Raw genomic sequence first — 21,665 nt, forward strand, 5'->3', positions numbered from 1 at the left:
AGAAGGTGTTAAAGCTTGAAAATGATTATAAAAGCTGTTACTAGACCTTACTAATGTCTTACATTATTTTTAAAATAGGAAATTATGGTGGGCTCCATGTTTCAAGCAGAGATTCCAGTTGGCATTTGTAGATACAAAGAAAATGAAAAAGGTGGGTCATTAGTAAAATTACATAACTGAAATTCATGTTTTTGAAATGATGAACTGTTATTTTATAATGGGATAAGAACATGGCAGTTTATGTTAACCCATTGATGGATGAAAGTAGACTGCATTATTTCTGTAAGAAGAGATACATTTTCTGTTTTTCAAGTTTGGTCCATGGAAGCTAATAAAAAGAAGAAAAAAAAGTACTAAATGTCTTAAAATACCCCAACTTTAATTTTTTTCTTTTTTAAATAGGCTTTCATAAGTTGTATAATTTAGGTTTTAAAAGGTTTATTTTATGTTAGTGGGAGCTGTTGGACAGGTTTTAAAAATTTTTTGAGTAAACTGATAGAAAAAGCTTATTTGCTTCTGAAACTTAGTATCACTGAACAGAATACTTTGACATTTGTGTATTTAAAATAATTTGGGAAAACAACTTATATATTTAAGTTTTACATGACTTTTTTCATTTTATCTCAAAGCCTTCAGGTAAGTCGTAAATACTTAAACTTCCAATAACATAAAATACTTGAGAGACTTTTTTAAGGTCTGTTTCAGATTTACTTTGGATGAGTTCCAGAAAGAGTGAGTGTGTGTGTGTGTATGTGTGTGTGTAATGAGTTCATGTGCAGTGACATAACTCAATGCTAGAAATCTTCATTTCTTTTATTTCACTTGTCTTTTCTACATTTCACATGGGAGCTGTAGGAATCCTTTGTTGTTTACTTTTTAGCATTCTTTCCAAAAAGTTTATATTCTAAATATGCACCTGGTTTCAGGGGCAAGCAGCAGATAAGGCAGTTAAGGAAACACAATAGGCCAGTGAATTCTAGTGACAACAAAAATATTTCAGCATACCAGTAACAGCTCATGCCATTTTCAGGTTAATTCCTGCAACAAAAGTTATCAGTATGGAGTGACCTTGCTATATATTGTATTTCTGTGCTTATGTTTTGTGAGTACATTGTAACTGTGTGCAAAAATAGATGATTCTTTGGTTTTATTTATTTTTGTAGTTGAATTTTAAATGTCATGCTTTACTTCTGTTATATAATGGTTCTTTCCATATTAATAAGGAACTAAAAGTTAGGCATTTGTTCCATTTTATTAAACTTCTTTTAAATTTTGACTATGAAAGATAGCAGTACCTATCTTTGAAAATTTCATTATTTTGTAGGTGAGTAGGAAAACATATTTTGTTTGTGACAAGTTAATATTATGGCTAAAAATGGTTTTAATTATCTCAATATGTTTTTTATTTTAACATATTTATATTACCAGATATCACAATGAATAAATGATCACAATCTACAGTGTTTTGTTTTTTGTTTTTTGTTTTTTTTTACTATGGAACACTACACAAATCTGCATGTCCTCCTTGCGTAGGGACCATGCTAGTCGTCTCTGTGTAGTTCCAGTGTTAGTTTTTGTGCCACTGGAGCGAGCACCACAATCTGCAGGTTTCAGTGTTGTAAATTATGGTTTAGTATGCCAGTTTTGATAAAATTTTAGAAAGCAGTTACACAGTTTTTAAAAACTGAACTATGGCTTTCTACCTTTGAGAATATAAACATGTTAGATTGTGTGAAGATTAGATGTGACAAGGTGGTATTCTGCTTTGGAAGTGTTTTGTCCTGTTACAGACTCTTTGCTCAGCTTTGTAGTTTTAGGAATTCTAACTTCTGTTATGAAACCCAGAATTCGTCTCCACTTAGGGTACTTTGCACACAAACCAGATTCATGAGATACTATTATATAAACCATACTCTTAGACATAAAACGGTCAAAGGGGTAGTGCAGGTCAGTACAGTCCTTGTAGACAGAATTTCACAGGCTATTTTTCATCAGTTTGGTGAGCACACATTCAAAAGGTTTGAGTGATTTTGATTAAAGTGTCACAAAACTACATCTGATATCTTCACTGTAGAAATTATTTAACAGATGGATAAGAATTTTTTATTGATACAAGGAAACCCTATTACTGAGTACCCTAGAGAACCATTGGTAAATTTTCTCTCTTGAATCTGATTTCCTTGGTACTAGGCACTATGCAGATTAATATTTCTCATTGATTATCACTCCAAATTAAATTATATAAACAAGATTTGTTATATTCCTCAGATGGAACTGCAACTATTTTGATTACAAAAATCTCAACTACACGTTAACAGTTTCTTAAATATGTGCATTTATCATTTATACTCAACACAGTGTGCTACATCACTTGTTTATTCATTTTTGTATCCTGAATACCTAGGATGATCCTTGTCACATAGGCACTTAGTAAACATTTGGTGGCTGAGTTATTAGGAGAGTGCAGAATGGTGTTAACAATACTGATGAGGAGTCAATAAACTTGGATCAGTATTTTTTGGCATTGGACATGTTACTTCTTTTTCTCCTCATCTATAAAACAGCAATAATAGAGCATTTATAGAGCCTAGTGTAGGATTTACATGTGAGCACTTACCAGCATGGTGTGGCACTTAATAACTGCTCAATATGTGGCTTAATCAATAGATGACTAATCTTACTATTATATTTAGGTTTTTATTATTCATATATTCAGAAAGCATCCATTTATACTTTTGCTTGCAAGTGATAAAAATCCGTTTTGGTTATTAGCTTCAGCAAAAAAGAATTTTCCTGATTGCTCTTCTGGAAAGTTCTGGCTGGTCTGGCTTCAAATATAACTGGATTCAAGGATTCTTACAATATCAGGTGTCCTTCCCCTCTCCCTCTTTTCCTTTATTGTCAGACAAGCTAAGATGGCTACTGGGAGCTCATGGCTTACACTTCATACTGCCCTTATAGCTAGAGAAGCAGTAAAAATGAGAACTTGCTCACCCCCCCTTTGCTCCAGCAAAAGTCCTACAGAGCTTCTATTGACTCAGCCAGTAGTAATAACGATGACTGGAGAGACGAGTGAGTACTCTAGCTTGCCCTGGCTCATATATCTGTTCTTGCAGCTCCAGGGAGTGGTGTCAGCCCCACTCAGTCCTTATGGAAAGGGTTTAATTCCCAAAAGAGTGCTGGACACATGAAAAGCATGTTTTATCAAATGTGTGTGTTTTATTGTTTCTCCGTTGCACTAAACTGGGCAAACACGGCAGCTTTGTGATGAGACTAATTCAAATGCCAGTAAGCATATAGTGCATAGGCTGAAGTCCTCTGACTGCACACTTCCATCACTAGCCACACTAAGAATTACCTGGCCAGAAGTGTCAGTATTGCTGAGATTGAGAACCTTGGACTAGATTAAGAAGTAGATGGGCTACTTAAGAAAGAAAAAAATGTCAAGAGAGAGAGGTGAGATATTTCCAGTCAAATTTCCATGCTTACCTGACTTAGTATTAGAGTAGGTAAATTATGGTTAAGAATTAGAAGCAGTGACTACAAAGGACCATGTAAATTCTTATTTATAATGAACATTTGACAAATTGATTTTTTAGTTACTGAAAAATGAGTACATGCATTATCCTTAGTTAACAGTGATGTTGAAAACAGCAGTTCATTTAACCTGTACGTAGAAAACACTCAGCTAGACAACTTAAAATGCATGTCATTATATTATTAATCACAGTGTGCCCTTTAAGATTGGAAATTTCTGTTGTAAACATATTTATTACACCATAATGTAATGATGTATCTTTCTGTAATGATTATATATCTGTTTTCATCTTCATAATATATTGATTAGGTAGAATTTAGGCATTAAAAATGAAATAACAATTTTGTTTTTTATTAAAACTGCAAGTTAAAAATGAACATTTATTCACTGGGAATTAATTTTCCAGATTGCAGAAGTTTGTTTATAGTTTTGTGGTGGTGATTTCTCAGTTTACCCTATTAGTTTTTCACCACTACACACACATATGATGCACTTTGTAAAATTATTTTGACAACTCATTGCTTACCTGACAAGCTTAATTGATTACCTAAAACACCATATTATGAAGTACTCCTCCAGCAACCTGTGTTACACTAGGTGAGTTCTTGCCTCCTGGATTCACTCTCTTATTTATAGTAATATGTAAATTATACTTCCAGTAATATAAGGTGGATATATTTGTGGTTGGTTTTTAAAAGTTTAGGCTTGGTAATTCATTTGGAATGAAATAGATTCAAAAGATGCTGTTACATTTCAATGATTGTGATCTTTTAAAATCCAGCATGTTTGTGTCACTTTGTATAATTATTATGCTCTTTCTATTGCAAATACAGTTTTTTTCCTTTCAAGTCATATTTATAGACATGATTTCTACTCCATATTTCAGTGTGTTTTTAAAGTAGTGGAGTTCTGATTTCTGATCTCTTGGCATTTAGTTGTAATACAGGATACATTTAATAAATTATCAACTGTGCCTTATAAATATATCTTCTATGCCTGTTTTACTTAGATGATAGTCAAGACATAGTCAAAATTTCATATAGAGAGTGTAAACTGGCAGTAATTTATTCTGTTTCTGGCGGCAATAAAGGCAGTGTGGTTTATTTTCTGTAGAAATGTTCACTGTTCTCACTGCATGATCATTTTTTAGTATATTATATTCTCAGGGCTAGCTTAATCTGGCTATTTAATCACAATTCTAGGGGTCTGGTTTGTCATTTGTTGCCATCTGTTGACATTTGTGTACTCAGTTTAAATAAGGATGTCTCTCTATCCTGTGGCTGGCAAGCACTTCCAGACTGATTCCAGAAGTGTTGTCCCAGGTAGTTTGTGCTTGTTTCATAGGCACAATATGAGGGTGTCTTAACTAGAAGAACACTGGGGACTCAGGGACCTACCCTCTATCTTCCCCTTCCTGAGTCACAGCTTCCTTGTAAGCCTTGTCTATCCCACACACATCACTGCAAAAATATAAGGCTATAATTTGCTCTCTTCAGGGAACAGAGTCTGAACAGAGAACAGAAACCAATAGCAGTGTATCCAAATCACCTTATCAGTGGAGTTGTATTGTATTTATAATTTAGAGTTTCACTAGAATTATACCAGCAGTTTAGAAAAGAAATGAGGTTTACTAAGGAAAAATTCCTAGAAATTGTGCTTGTGCTTTACAAAAGAGTTTTTTTGGGGGGGAAAAGGGTAGAATATTTTAAAGTGCAGGGTACAAGGTAATTTATATGAACTCACTTAACATAGTGCCTGGTACATATAAAGATGCTTATTAATTAGCTGTTGATTCCGTTTTCATAACACAAGGAACTTCAACAGTATGTTCTCCTTTGTCTCTTAAATTCAAAGTCTTTCTCCAGGTGGCTCTTTCATATTGGCATTTAAATGGTTGTCTCCTATCTTTAAAAACCAATGAACTGTCTCTTCCCTTACAACTGAACTTTTCAAGAGTTTTCTAGCATATTTCTTCACCTTCCATTTACTCTTCAGTCCTTACTAGTATGGCTTCAGCTTCCAACTCTGCACAGAAAGTGCTTGAAACATTCCCATTCTTAGTAGATAATCTGGAGCACCTTTTTCAGTTTTCATCCTGGTGTGGTTTTAACAGCATTTAACCCATCTGTCCTTGAAACAGTTTCTTCCCATAGGAGCTCTGGTGCCACACTTGGAATATTTCTTCTATCTTGTTACTCTTCCTTCTTAGTTTTTCTCTGTTTTCATCTCCTGTCATTTAGAATTCCACAAAGCTCTCATCTTGCAGTTCTCTTCCCTTCTCTTTCACTTTCTAAATTTTTATGAGATTAGACTTTAATCTTTTTCATAACACAAGGAACGTAGACACTACAGTGGAAAATCTGATGATAACTAAAAGCTTTTTTTTTAAAAGTAATGACTTGTTTGTCCAAAGATGATACATGCTTACTGTATTTTCAAGCCTCAGAAAAATAGAAAAAAAATTGCCCCAAATTCTACCACCAAGAAAGAAATAGTATTAATATTTGGTGAGCATTCTTTTAGACATCCTTTTCAAAAATAGTAATTATAGCTGTGGCATCCACTGAACCTTAATAAGTACCAGAACTATTTTAAAATGCTTTAAATCTTTACAACCCTATGTGTTAAGGTTGCTATCCCATTTCACAGAAGAGGCAGGCAGAAGGGAAGTGAGTTGCCTGAGGTCATATAGGTAGTAGTAAGTAGTGTGGATTGTTATTCAAACCAAGAGAGCTTGGAATTTGGTAAACTCAGTTTCAGTCAGACCAGATCTGAAAGGGGCATAAAATGGTATCTCTCTGTTTAGATTGCTTAGATCACTTAGGCCCAAGACCAGTCAGGCAAGTAGTTGGACTTACACTTTACCTTTAGGTTCTCAGCATTTTGGCTCTAAGTGTGAGTTATTTGTACAGTGTTGTTTTTTTAACATAAACTCTAACATGTTAATATTTGATATTTTTCTTAACATTATGTTTTCCTAATTTAGTTTATGAAAATGATGATCAGCTCCTGTGGGACCCTGAGTACTTACCAGAAGACAAAGTGATTGTATTTCTTAAGGATGCATCTAGAAGAACAGGTGATGAGAAAGGTGTAGAAGCAATTCCTGAAGGATCTCACATAAAAGACAATGAACAGGTACATGAATAAGAAATAACTGTTAAAATTTTCCCAGAATAAATTAACCGTATACATTTATGAATGTAAATGCTGCCACATTCAGAGTTTCTATGACCAGAAACTTACAATGTCATTGACAGAGAATCTGAGGTTGTAAGCCTAAGAAACCTAGTTTTAACATACTCACTTCATTGGTATGATTTTAGCTCAAATAAACAAAAATCTTGTTATTTCATTTTGTCTGTATATATTACTCTAGGCTTTAGCCTTTTTGAAGTTTCTTTCTCAGAATAAGAACCCCAAAAGCTAAAAAAGGATTTGTGGTTTTTACAGAATTGTTTCTTTTTTATTTCTAAATTCCTGGGGTGCTATGGCCACCAAGTTAGAGTATTTACTTATCCTATTTTATACATATTTAGAGACAGTAAATTATCAGTATTGTATTTATGTTTTTCCTTAGTGTCTGTATGTTACATTCACTAGAATTATTTGTCCTCCAGAAATGATGAAAACAAACGTTGGATTCTGTAAAAGCCTTTACTCTGTTAAGAAATTGTATTTGAGCTATTCATAGTCTGGGTCACACAACAAAGCCTTTTTTTTTAGGCATTATATGAATTAGTTAAATGCAATTTTGACACAGAAGAAGCATTGAGAAGATTAAGATTTAATGTAAAAGCAGCTAGAGGTAAGCATAAGTATTTCCTTTTTTTTCATGATATAGCAAATATTGAAAACTTAAGCTCTTCAGTAGGTATATATTCTAAGTTCAGTAATACTGATCTTAATTCAGTAAATATTTTCCAGGTAACAAATAACTTAAGTAAGTTGTGTATAACACAAGTATCATATAAGGCATTATGAAAAATGGCATTGAGGCTGTCATTTCCTTTATGGGAGAATAAAATTAAAATGTTTAAGTAAAAATATATAATGCCTTTCAATTTCAAGGCATTTTTATAAATATTTTCTCATTTGATCTTGATAATAGCACTATAAGCTAAGTAGTGTGACAGCTGTTATGTACACTTTAAAGTTGATGAAGATTGAGGTCTCTGAACTGAAGTAACCTAGCTGAGACAAACAATTAAATAATGAAGCCATACGGTATAGCACAGAGAAGACAAGTAGTGACTGTAGTATCTTACTATGCTGATGGACAGTGACTGTAATGGAGTTATGTGGATTTGGTAATAGGGGGAATGTAGTAACCTCAATGTTGCTCATGTGAAACCTTCATAAGACTGCATATCAATACCTTAATAAAAAAATAATGAAGCCATAACTAAAACCCAGGTTTTGGGGTTTTGTACACTAAACTGGCTCCTGCCCTGCTTCACTAAGAGTGCTATTTATATGTTATTATGTAGCTAATGGAAAGATATTTGTTCCTTCATCCTACAAAAATTGAAGGGCCTACCAAGTTCTGAAGACAAAACTAAACAAAGTCCCCACCCTCGTGGTGTTTGAGCATAGGTAGAAAAGCTGAAAAGTAATTACGAGTATTTCCAAGAAGAATAGAAGGTACAGTTCAAACTTAATCCAGTGCAACTTAACCTAGTTGGGGGACAAGTTGAGGCTATTAAGGAAAGCTTCTAGAACAAGGTGACATTTCTGTTTGGATGTAAATGAATTAGCTAGGTGAAAAAGTGGATGACGTAGGAGTGAGGAAGTAATTCTAGTCAAAGGGAACAGCATGCACAAAGTCTAAAGAAAGAACATAGCAAATTTCAGGAATTGAAAGGTGGCTAGTATAGTTGGATCATAAAGAATAGGAGTAAAGGCCCAACTTGAGTTAGGGACCAAATCATACAAAATTTTATTAAATGAGTTTTTCTTTTGCAGCCATCAGTAATAGAACTCAGAAGTAAAACACTTCTCTCCTTGTTAACAGAAAGTTATATTTGTATATGTAGATTTGTTATATGTAACATTTGGGGGAATATTGCTTAACAGTTTTTCCCCCCATTTTGTCAGAGGAATTATCTGTTTGGACAGAGGAAGAGTGTAGAAATTTTGAACAAGGGCTGAAGGCCTATGGAAAGGATTTTCATTTGATTCAGGCTAATAAAGTAAGTAAAGATACATATTCTTCTACAAAAAGAAATTTAGTTAACAACCCAGATCTTTTATCTTTATTGTTTTCTAATGATAAAGGTTAAATAATGAATATTTTAATTTATGGTCATTACGGAATTAATGTTGTAGGCATCTTAGACTTCCTGGCATATATTTGCCAAGAGACTGTTTACAGTGCATGATATTGGAAGCCTTTAAGAACTGGACTCATTTCCAGGTATGTTCATCAAGTTCTGGGTGGAATATGTGTGTATAATATAATATTAAAGCTATTTTCTACAAAGTTGTGACAGATTTTTTTAAGGAGGGTCGTTAAAAATTTTCTTAAACTTTAAATCATTTTTAACATGACTTTTTATGTAATGCTGTTTACATTTGCCTAAGTAGTCTAAAATCAGATACTTAATATTTAATTTGGTTTTAATTAATATTTAATTTTTTCAGAATATTTCAGTAAGTCAGTTTATTGTATATTAGCATAATTTTATAATTTGGCAGTTTTATTTGACATGATCATTTATACTTCTGTTTGGTAATAAGAATCCTACAGTGTCAGTGCATACCCAAAAGACATTCATAATTGCGTGCAGATTTATTTTTAGGTTTTTATTCTCTTAAAACAGAAGTCAGGTAAGATTTTTAATAGTAACTACACAATTACATAGAACAGAAAAACATGTTCCTGTGAGAAATTAGGACAGGCAAAATTAAAATCTCGGGGTTTAAATGTAGAGAAGTGATTTCTAGGCTTATAAATACCACAACTTTGGTGAATATAAAATTACAAATAGCTTGGCTTTACGTGTTTCCTTAAAGATAGCTTCTGTTCTGTGTAATAGCTTATCTAAGATGTATCCAGGACTAACTTGAGGCTCAAATAGTCTGTCCACCACATTCTCCATTTTTTTTATACCTTTGGATGTGGTTGGGTGGTGTCCACTTGATTTGTTACAACACATATTAACAGTATCTGTTTTGTTTTGTAAACAAAATAATTGCTTACAGATCCAGTGAGTTCATTTTTCCTAATTTTGTTGTATTAATTAGTTTATTCTTTGATTATCTTGTTGCATTTTGATATTTGACATCAGACATAACTTTATTAGTACCAGAGTGAATGTGAATCTCAACATTGGTGTCAGAAATGTGTCTTTACCCTTTAATGCTGTGTCCAAATCATCTGGTAACCTTCAGTATAGTGAATACTTAATGAAAGGAGTATGTTATGCTAATGACTTGCCACATATGTTTCTGACTGTAAAAAAAAAAAATACACTGTTTCATGTTGAAAGAGTTAGCAATTTGGATAAGAGATTTCTGGGGTCCTGCTTGAATTGAACACTGGACGATCAAACCATGCTAGATTACTAGCCCCTGAAATTAGGAACTAATACAACTAGCAGCAGCCTCCCAGAAATCCCTGGTTTTATGGAAGGAGAACTTACTGGATGACTTGAAATGACTAGCTGAAAGTCTTAATAATAAAAATAAGACCTTGATTTCTTTATAAATGTTTGTGATGGTGATATTTCAGTGTTATAGAAGTCACCTAACTTGTACTTCTTATACTAGTTGTTCCAGTGAACAAAAGGACAGTAATTCTTTAAGACAGAGAAGAGTGGTTCAGTAAAACCATTGAGACTGTTTGTACGCCTGAAACTGAAATTTGAATCTTAATCATAAGTTCTATTATGCAGGCTTATTTTATTGAGGATTTTTATAATAGTTAATTTTGCATGCCCGAAAATTACAGGTTTTGCCTTTACTAAAGTACAATTGACTTTGTTGTATCTATTTAGAAATAAAGAAGCAGAAACAAGCTTGAGAATATGATTTTTTTTAAGCCCTGATAGCTTTTAGTCTTAGCAATATGGGCCAGAAATTGTAAATGCAGTCAATAGAGGTGGAGAAAAAAATGTATGTCAGCTAACAAAATAAGGATGTCATCAAATTGACCTTAGATGCACTCAGTCCCACAGGATACCTCATTGAAGATCAGAAATTTATGGGTTATAGCAGTCTTGCATCCCAAACACTCAATGCAGATATCTTTCTTCTTTTACATTCCCAATATTTAAATTCGATATATCAACTCTACTAGGTCTCCAAGCCAAGTATTGAAAAGGGGGTTTTTGTCAACAATTTGCCAATCCTGTAGGTGTTGAACATTGTGTAAGGGGAGCCATTCAGCTGCACAAATAGGTATAGCACGGCAAACCACTGAAACAAATCATTAGCATTATTATAGTAGCTTTTAACTCTCCGTGGAACACTCTCCACCTTTCTAGATACTAAAATAACTGAGTGCATCACTGTTGGGACTAGTAAGACAATATTTTAAATGGGAATAAAGATAGGCTCCCTGGGTGCTCTGTGAGTAAAAGTATCTGCAAACTGTTTATAACAATTTTAAGTCATATGTCACTTCCAGACATTTTCAATAGAGGAAATATTTTTATGCTAAATTAGGCCTTTTTAAAAGCACAGTGCTGAATATCTGAATACCTGTTTACAGTATGTTAATTCTCTTAGAATTTGGAAAGAATAGTTTTAACACATCTGCTGCAGTGTTATTTTATACCTAGTATTATGTATTACTTAAGGACCAGCTAAATTTGTTTTTAAACTCAGATGTTTTTCATGAAATAACTCCTTTAAAAGGAGGAGATAATTCTTAAAAACAAGTATTTGTTTCTTATAGGTTCGAACAAGATCAGTTGGTGAATGTGTAGCATTCTATTACATGTGGAAAAAATCTGAACGTTACGATTTCTTTGCTCAGCAAACACGATTTGGGAAAAAGAAATACAATCTTCATCCTGGTGTAACGTGAGTTTTTTTTCTTTTGAGTCATACATTCTGACTAAGCTTCTCTAAATTTGTGTTGAGAAAATTGTAAGTTTTAGAATCTTTTAATAAGATAAGAGTATATTAGTTTAAATTTATCCATAAACATATCTTCATAGGGCATTTAGACTTTCAGTGTCTTATAAAATATTGTAAACTACAGTTCATGTTATTTGAGGCAACAAATACACCAGAGCAAATGGAAAGAGTGTATATTTCCAGTAGTATTCCTGAGAGGAAATGGATCAGAACATCTCTGAAAGTACATTTTTGTTAAGTTCTGTTCATTCAGTATAAGCATATACAGTTTTAATCAACACTTCACAACAGTGAAAATAGGAAAGAGGGACTAACTTCTCTAAAACTATTGGGCCATATGCCTAATAGAGACCCTTTAAAGAGGAAGGGAATTTAATATGTTTCCTTCTCCAATCTACTTTTGAGCTCATGAACCACAGTAAGATTTGGGTCTGGTTGATATAAAAGGGAAAAAAAGACTTAGGGAGGTAAAGTTGCATTTTCTTTTTTGTTAACAGTTTTTTATAGAAGAAGGAACATGTGTATGGCATCTTCCCTTTTCCTAGATTTCCTAATCTTCTAACAGAAATCATGTTTAATAATTAGTAGTACAACTTTAGCTTACTCCCAGTGATACAGGTATTATGGGTTGTTATTATAGCCATTCTTTATGCTGCCTTCTTTGCATGTCTGATCCAGTCCTCATGCACCAAGTTCTCATTCACTCTAGCTTTGGAATGAAGTGGTCATCACTGACATTAGTAATGTGTTACTTAAGTACATAGAGTATAGAACCCTTCATCTAATATGAATTGCTCTAAAATGCTTGTGAATTGTTATGGTGAAATTACCTTTAATATACTGTACTTGATTATTCCCTAATGTTTACAGAATAAAAATAATGCCAAGTTGTGAGTTCATTTGGTCAGTAGACACAGTAAAATTCTTATGGCTGGCCAAGTAACTTCCTTTGAAAGATGTGCTTATATGCATATTTGATTGTATTTTTCAAACTCTTAGGCTGGACTGTTTATTCGTGTTCATTTTCAGATGTCTCTGCTGGTCACTTCCCTGGAAGATCAAACACTCTAAAATCCAAAGTAAAATTATCTAAAAGGGAATCAAAACCACAGAACACTGGACTCTGTGCCTCATCCTCCATTGTTCAAAGCCCAGGATGGCTAGAGAGTTATTTCATTATAACAGTATTCCAGATTTTATCTAATTGCTTAAATTTATAGCTGTGAATTTATATTTTATTTATTAGTAATGCTGAGACATAATGTAGAACTAGCTGTATCTAACAGTCTTCAGAGTGTCTTAAAGTAGTCACAGTTTTCTAGCTATTCTATAGGGAAAAGCAATAGTAACATCTTTCATTTTTTTCACCCATTTCAGAATTAATGTTCACACATGAAGTACAGGCAATCTGTCGTCATCAACAATAAGAACATAAGAATTGCCATGCTGGGTCAGACCCCTAGTTCATCCAGGTTTCTCTTTAAGAAAGCATCACCAAGGGAAGTGTTGTGGGCTGGCTTAGTTGGTCCTCTGATGTCAAGCGCAACAGGTTAGGTAGGGATGTGCCACCAAACATTTTAGTCTCTGATAATCCCTCTGTAGCCTCTAAAAACTTTTTGAAGATACATCTGTAACCTTGATTCCTCTTAAGATGAAGTATTCTGTAGGTGAAGTAGCCACAGTTAAGTTATCCTCTATCTTCTCTTTTTCAGGCTTTAATTAATAATGGTCCCATTGTGTAATGGTATGAAGTGAACAAATGTGTTTTTCCCCCTACGCAAGAATGCTATGGTTTTGTAGGCTTCAGTTATGTGTCCTCTGATTTTAAATAGTTTTTTTTTAACTGAAAGAACTACAACTTTTTTGTCATGCTCATTCCTTTTGGCTGTGTTACATCTTCTGTAAGAGGCCATGACAAGACTATACATTATTTTCCAGGTGGAGAGAAATTGTGGTTTTCTGTAAGCATAGAAATATTTGTCTAGCTTGCTTCCAGGACTTCTCTTTCTGTTAACAGTTGCAGTTTCAGTGATTGCACAGAACATTAAGTTAATGCATTTAGACAAAAATTTGAATGAATCTTCTCATTTTCTTTTTGACTCAGAATCCATCGTCAAAATCCATTATCCTCAGTGATTTTTTCAGTTTTTTGTTACATGGTTACTTTTCATTTGTTCACCAGAATGAAGCACACATTTGCCACTTTCCTGCCTATAAACAAGCCTTTGAAAGATCCTACTGCAAATATCTCTCTTCACTGCCTAGAAGAATTGATAACCACATGCAAATTGGAGATCTCGCTTTACCAGCCTTGCAAATAATTTTATTTTTTTGAAGTAAAAATTAGCTCAGCATTACTCGTTATCTGAATGGTGCTCCAACTTCCTGGATAGTCTGACTCTTCTCCTTCCTTCAGCGTTCTGGATGCCATTAATCTTTAAGAAACAATAATAATTCTTTCACAAGAGCATTGCTATATTCATAAATTTGAAAAATTTTTGATACCTCGTCAACTAGCTTCCTTTCCTTGGCTATTAACATCCTCCATTATCCATTCCCACCATTCCAAATTTATTTCCATCTCCTCTTCATGCATCATCTGTTCCTGTTAGCCTTGGTTTCTGAAGTCCCTTTGCCATTCATCCTCATTTCTACATGTGTCAAATTTGATACATGATTGTTCTCTAATTCTGATGAATGACAAAGCTGAGGAGATCAATTAAAAGACCATCAAATCCCCATTTACAGATGAGAATAAGGCCTAGAATGTTAAATGCTGTGGTCACATAATGCTTCTTTGATATGTGTTAGTTTTGTGTCTCAGACTGTTGGAAGTTCATAGCGGTCAAGAACCATATAAATATAGGTCCCTGTATTTATTTACATCCCTAAAACCCAGGGAACGGTGTGATGATTTTGTTTGAGATTACAACTAAAGTTAATAGTCTGTTGGAGATCATTACCACAGATTTTCAGTAAAGTCCTAAGGGTAAGCATTAACAATGCTTCCTTCTTATCCACATTCTTATTTACCATGCTCCAAAATTCTAAAAGGTTTGTCTTAATATTTCTATTATGCTGACAGAATTTTTAAATAAATAATGTATTAAAGTTTTTATTGAGTTTCTGCTCTTGTGCTATGCACAATTTAGGCACTGTGATGCAGTGGTAAACAAAACAGACTAAAAACCCTTCCTTCAGGGAATCATTCCAGTGCAGTTGTTGGCAGACTTCTCTTGTAAAGAGCTGTAGAGTAAATATTTTAAGATGCTTTTGCAAGGCCTTAAATTCTCTTGGAAGTGCTTGGCTCTGCTGTGTAACACGAAAGCAGTCATAGAAACTATGTAAATGAATTGAGTGTGGTTGTGTTCCAGTAAAGTATTCTTCACAAAAACGGGGCCAGCACACAGGCCATAGTTGGCTGATCTTTATTTCAGTGACCTAATAGCATTTTATAGTTCATAAAACACTTTCCTATACATATGTTATACAGTAATCTTCTGTGGGTACATAGGTCATGCATGTATAATTTATTGCATGCACTTTATAGATAGAGACACTAAACCTCAAAGATAAGTATTTAGTCCAGATGTTCTAACCCCAGCCCAGTGTCACTTACCACAACTGTCATCCCAAGCCATATTTTCATGAATGACTTAGGTAAGAAGTGAGCTCATCTCTAATGATACACTGGCAGATAAAGTCAGGAGTAAGCTCAGTAATTTAGTGAGTTTGCTCAGATCTAGCAGAAAGGTAATACAGAAAGTATCCAGGAAGGTTCAGGGAGGTGTGATTCATTGTTAGGTCCTAATTTGTCTTTCAAATGGAGCTTTAAAATGCCAATCTTTGTCTAGTCAGAAATTCTTTTGTATTCCTGATAGACATCATTCCTGTCTCTTCACTTACAGATTCTAATTTTACCTGGGCAGTCTGAGCACCTGACTACAATTTTAAAAGTTTTAATACTTCCTGTAGGTCTCTTGAGTTTGCTTAAAGCCCATAATGCATTTTTCTTACAAACATGTAACCAAAAGGAGCTTTCTATTATTTTTAAATGTCCAGATCCTCATGTGATAGATGAGGCACTGGAATGAATGTAAGTGAAAATCAGGGTATATTTGTAAATAAAACCTAAATTTAATCTCAGTTTTATTTTCAGCTGTTTTTAATAGAAAATAATTATTTTATTACTTAATTTTAAGGGATTACATGGATCGTCTCCTAGATGAAAGTGAAAGTGCTGCTTCTAGTCGAGCACCGTCACCACCCCCCACTGCTTCAAACAGTAGTAACAGCCAGTCTGAGAAAGAAGATGGCACTCTAAGCAGTAGTAATCAAAATGGTAAGCAACCAAGAGAAGAAACACTTCTATTACTTCATAATGAAGGGGTACTTTTCTTTCAATAGCCTTGGAAATTCAGTTTTGGTTTCTATTAAACTTCCAAAGAGTAAGTTACAGTAATTATAAATATCAGATAAAACACGTAATACCAACATACATACTTACAAAGATACACAATACAAATTAATTGGAACGAATGCCCATTGACATCACTAAAAAGTGAGTTTAATAAAGTTTACTATTAAAAGAAATTAAGTTTCTTTTAAGAAATCTATTATTTTAAAATAGCCTCTATTTTCTTAACTGGTTGGAATGCTCACTTACCTGAATGTAAATGTTCTTGGTAATTCTTAAAACTAACTAGCCGTATCACATCAGACATACACAGTATTCATGAAATGCTTATAACAAGCAAGCTTACAACATTTTATTGGAAAAGTACTTTAAGCATATGGGGGAAAACAAGGGCACTGTTTGGAATATTTTTCTCTTTGATACCGTAACAGCCTTGAAGGATGAGAAAAGATAAAGCAGGTGTTAGCCTGTGCATTAATATTCTACAAAAAAATTCCTGTTTTTATCCATGAAAGAGAAGCAAAACGTATTACCATTAAGTCTGAGGTTTAGATAATGTTCTTGTTTAAAATACACAGTGGATCACTGTGCTGATCATTAAGACCTAGTCAGAGAATTCTGATTTCTACTTCAAGGAAAATAGTCTTCCCAAGTAAGATAGTTGCCAAGCAGAAAGTAATAAGTCCTCCACCCCTTTTTATAAGGAAACTTGAATTAGACGTAGTTCTGCCCACCTGCATTCTGATGTGACAGCTTTTGTGGAGAGCTGACTGACCCCAGAAAGGAGCTAGCAGAGGGGCACTGAAAGATTTGACCCTTCTTCTGACCTTTGGTCTCACACTAGCCCTGCTGTAGTGAATATGCTTTGTTGATTTGATGATCCCTTTCTCTTCACTCATTACTTCCCTTCTAAGAACAAGCAAAACCAAATTTTAGGATGCAGCAGCCATTGCCTGGTACAGAAAGGCTTATTGACAGAATGTCTAATGCCAGCCACATCCATTCTGAAGTAGTTAAGATGCTGAGACTCGCACCTTGGGACTAGGGATAGAAGCTAGAAGCTTAGGGAAGCAGACAATTTGGTACTACTCTTTTTCCTGTTTGCTAATTACACGAAATAAATAATTTCTCTCCTTTTTTAAAAAAATATTTGTTAGGAACATGTCGTTAGCCTAAGAGAGTATTCATAATTTATCTGTAAATTACAGATGAGCCTGGAAACCATTCACATCAGGTACCTTCAATCAGGATTCCCAGGCTTTTCAAGGAAAGAAACTTTCCAATGCAGTTTTCTTTTGTAAGGGGCTTTAATTAGTTTCTTGAAATCTCATAGTTATTTTTGACCTAATCACAGTGCACCTAGCTCTTTGGCCTTACTACAATAGAATTGTTACTTTCAGTATTATATGCATAATAGCCATAGCATTCATGATTTGAGTGTACTTTTGAGTTGGGGGAAAAAGAGTATTTTCTTTGACCAAAATGTATACTTGAAGCTTATTCTTTATACTGAATATTTTTCAGATAACTAAATTTTATGTCCAGTGGCACATGCTGTACTTTCCATAAGTATCCCCAAAATTTTTACTCCACTTTGCAGTCAACTCAACCATGACCTTTTTATTTTTACTTGATTTTATTAGACTAATTATGCTCTTTTTCATGTATCATGTAGGAAGTTATGTTTAATTTCTAGCCTTTTCAGGTGTATGCTTGGACAGTGTAAGCATTAGGTTTTTTAACATTATGATGTATTAGTTAAATATACTTAGCTAAGTACAGTGTATGATCTTTAAAGCACAATACCCATAGATTTACATTGAGAATAAAAAAAGTAATGTCATTTTGATTTTATGGCAGAAGAAAACTCAAGGTTTTAAGGATATTTATATGGTTTTAGAAAGTTATAGCTATTTTGCTAAATCCAAATAATTTATGCATTTCTTTGCTTCAATTCAGCTTAGATTGCTTAATTCAGTGCTTATTCATGCTTTTCACATATGCCAAATTATGTTCTTAAATTTTTACATCTGTTAACTTATATACTCTTCACAATAACCCTGTATGGTAAAGCTATTCTTCTCACTGCATGTGTGATTAAACTGAGGTATGGAGAGTATGAATAACTTGCCTAAGGTCCCAGAGCTGCTACTAATAAATAGAGCTGGAATTCAGACCATATGTGTACACAGATTTGATACTACCTCCCTTCTTTGATAAAAAGCTATTTTACAATAACTCTTTTTATGATAGCTTACAAATTTAACCTTTTAATACTAGCAGTTTCATTTATGTTTCTTCCAACTTAGGCATGTCATCTAATGGACCAGGTGAAATACTAAATAAAGAAGAAGTAAAAGTTGAAGGGTTACATGTTAATGGACCAACAGGTGGAAATAAGAAACCGCTTCATGCAGACATGGATACTAATGGTTATGAAACAGATAATCTTACCACTGACCCAAAACTTTCCCATGTGACTGCAAGAAATGAAAATGATTTTGATGAAAAAAATGAGAGACCTGCCAAAAGGCGAAGGATAAACAGCAATGGAAAAGAAAGTCCTGGTTCTTCTGAATTTTTCCAAGAAGCAATCTCACATGGAAAATTTGAAGAACTTGAAAACACAGATGATTAAATTTTAGACTTATTTTACTTTCTTTGGTAAATTCTGGTGTGACTAAAATTTTCAGGGTTGATGGGTTACCTTAAAAAGCTGATTTCCTTGAAGCAGTTGGTTAAAATCTGAAAATTTGAATTAAGTCCTACACTTTAGTAAATAAGATTTCATAATTCTGCCTTTTCCAGACTTTTTACTTTAAAACTCTAAGGACCCTTTTAAGGATATAACAGAGTTTATTAAATTTGAATAAACTGAAGATATATCTGTACCTTCTTATTTATTCTTAAAATTTCACAAGATACTTTTTGCTTAGTTTGATAGTAGAGGGAAAAAACCCAAAGTTCCAATTTCTGCTTAATTTTTCTGAGTTCCTTGAAATGTTTTATTTTCTAACAAGATACTTTTCTCTCCATACAAATTGGGTATTATTATTAAGGAAACCCTTATGAATCCTGAAAGTTAATGCTAGCATGATTTTTTTATATATAGAAGTTAAAAAATAAACCAAGTCAGGTTTGTATATGTAAAATTGTTGACATCAATGATGTCTTTCCATTTTCTTATCTGGGCTTAAGAAATACATTCTGTATTTTTCCAGATTCTTTGTAGCCTTTGAAAGATTTTTACAGTATATATGTCTTGACTGAGCTGTCTTTTCTTAATACAAAAGCTTGTATAGTTTTCTTAACTTGTACAGTTGGTAAACTTTTATGAGAGGAATTGATAATTCTGAGTTTGTCAGCTTTCATTTTATTTTGCTAAGGTTTTTCTAATGAATTTTTAAGTGTTTGTGTAGTAACTAAGTCATGTTTCTTAACCAGGTGGTTAAAAGTATTCATAAAGGATTGTGAAAATTCTTTTTTTAATTTCTTCTTAAGGACAGGTAGTTTGAGAATTCTGAAATTAAGCATACTTAGATTGCAGTTTGCTTTGCATTTGCTTATAATGTTCAAAATTATTTTTCAAGTGAGACAAAAGTTTAATGTTGGCTTAAGTGCTTAAATGTATCATGCTGACCAGAATCCCATTCAGTTATTTTTATATGCATTATAAAATTTCCCATTTTTACATTAAATAAATGAGAAACGGTCATGATTTTTAGATGCTGGCACACAAAAGGAATTGGCAGGCAACAATATTGATTTTTGTGAGGAAAAGGCTGATGGAGAAAAGTTTAGACTTTTCCAGTTACAATCCAGGTTTTCAGATTTGATAGTATACTTCCAAAATGAAAATAACATACGGAGTAAACACTGCTCCTATTTGTGTTACTACAAATAGGATCATCCATTAGCATAGCCTTGAGGAGTGCCATTTTATTTTTAGTGCAAAATTCTTGTTAAAAAATGTACTTTTATACAGCTGATAGACCAACCTATATCCAGAATTTTGTAAAATATATTAACTCTTCTTGTTTTTATCACACAGGCATGCCCCAAATGCTTCTGCTGATTCATTTTCAGCTATCACTTCAAGAGCCAATGTCTTTCTACAATCTTCTGTGGTCTTGTTTTTAATGGCTCAACTGTCTAATGCAATTGAGTAGAGATTTGCACTGAGAAATCATGGTTTAGGCCTTACCCCTATGAAGTATTACTATTAATATACATTCCGACTGCTTCCTTCCACCAATATGAACAACTTTTTTCCGCAAACAGTGTTAAAAGCCACTTTGCAACACTTGACTTCATGTAATGTACATTCACTGTTGCATATCCAACTAATTCAAAGTTTGGGTGGAAGTGTTTAGTAGCGTGAATTTTTTGTTGTTTTCCTTTTGTTTTACCTAAAACATAATCTATCCAGAATGGCAGCTTCAGCAGATGGTCACAATCCATTTTCAAAATCAGATTTTATAAACCAAATTCAACATATCCTAGCTCTTTGTCAAAGATGGTCTATAGAAATGTTTCAAATGAATAATGATGCTGTACTTTTTAAGTTTTTACAGTATTAGACATGCCATTTTCACCTTTTTAAAAACATTTTGTTTGCAGGTTAGTTAAGTTCTTACAAACTAATATTACAGGAACATTAATGTCTCAGGCATGTTTGCAAATGTAGCATATGTATATGTTAGGAAATTTTCATCCTTTTAAAGTAGGTCTAATGAAAGACATTCCATAATAATACATAATGCTTAGCTTTTCATAAATATTTAATCGTATTTTGTGTTTATACAGGTATTTTACACAGTATTTTCTTCTTCATAATAACAGCCACTATAAATTAATGTCATTGCACTACTTAAAAATTTTTAGTAATATCATGAATTTAATTTGCTTAAAATTAGTATGTTTCATAACTCTCAAACTCTGACAAACTGCATTGGAAAAAGAAATCTTTGTTTATAGAGTTACTTAGCATCCCTCACCCCATACCCACCCTCAGCAAGCACTATCATTTTCATTTGGAATGGTATTGTTTGATGATGTGTTTTCAAATAGAGTTCAGAATCTGCAACAGATCAGTTCAATGCAGATCTGTTGAGCTTTAAAATGTATTTAAAGTAATATTTAAATAGTCATTTGAAATTATGAATTAGATGTTTTAAATTTATGCATAGTAATTTTGCACTGTAAAATAATTCCCTTTTCCCATTCCCTGTCTGCCATTCTGAATATGCTTATTAAAATATTTTTTTAACACATTTGCATATGCTGTGAATGATTTTCATTAGATTGATTCTTAGGTTTTGATTACAGGTTTTAGGTTTGTATGATGCACATTTTTAACAGTACAAATACATAAAATCTCATGCCTGTGCTCGTAGACATATTACACAAAGTAGTGTTTCAGGGGCTTCTGGTCCCTTTTATTCCTCATCTTGGGTGATGTATTTTTATCTTTTTTTACCTCTGGAGATATTCTTTGGTTTATGGACCTCTATTCTCACCTTGTTTCTCTTCCTCTGAGTTATATAAAATATTCTGTTCTTTTAGCAATATAGTTCTTATCATACATTTTGCAAAAGACTTACCAATATTTGTTTTGCTCTCGAT

At 33.3% G+C, this 21,665-nt stretch overlaps 1 protein-coding gene and 1 non-coding gene across 11 annotated transcripts in view; one reads left to right on the forward strand and one right to left on the reverse strand.

Moving 5' to 3' along the window:
• Window positions 1-21,313, forward strand: part of MIER1 (MIER1 transcriptional regulator) — a 55,979-nt gene extending 34,666 nt beyond the window's left edge. For all 10 annotated transcript variants that reach the window (XM_037024274.2, XM_073234108.1, XM_017664949.3 and 7 more), the window contains 7 exons: window positions 79-151; window positions 6,525-6,676; window positions 7,265-7,346; window positions 8,636-8,730; window positions 11,439-11,566; window positions 15,826-15,965; window positions 18,350-21,313. In XM_037024274.2, coding sequence (XP_036880169.2) covers window positions 79-151; window positions 6,525-6,676; window positions 7,265-7,346; window positions 8,636-8,730; window positions 11,439-11,566; window positions 15,826-15,965; window positions 18,350-18,678 — 999 coding nt within the window. In that variant the 3' untranslated portion in view covers window positions 18,679-21,313. The remainder of the gene's footprint in view (window positions 1-78; window positions 152-6,524; window positions 6,677-7,264; window positions 7,347-8,635; window positions 8,731-11,438; window positions 11,567-15,825; window positions 15,966-18,349) is intronic.
• On the reverse strand, window positions 1,489-1,595 carry LOC118973550 (U6 spliceosomal RNA). Its single transcript, XR_005062955.1, has one exon. It is a non-coding gene; the product is annotated as a U6 spliceosomal RNA (small nuclear RNA).
• Window positions 21,314-21,665: the final 352 nt, after the last annotated feature.

Source organism: Manis javanica, chromosome 4 (genome assembly GCF_040802235.1).
Source record: "Manis javanica isolate MJ-LG chromosome 4, MJ_LKY, whole genome shotgun sequence".
In the NCBI taxonomy this organism is placed as follows: domain Eukaryota; kingdom Metazoa; phylum Chordata; class Mammalia; order Pholidota; family Manidae; genus Manis; species Manis javanica.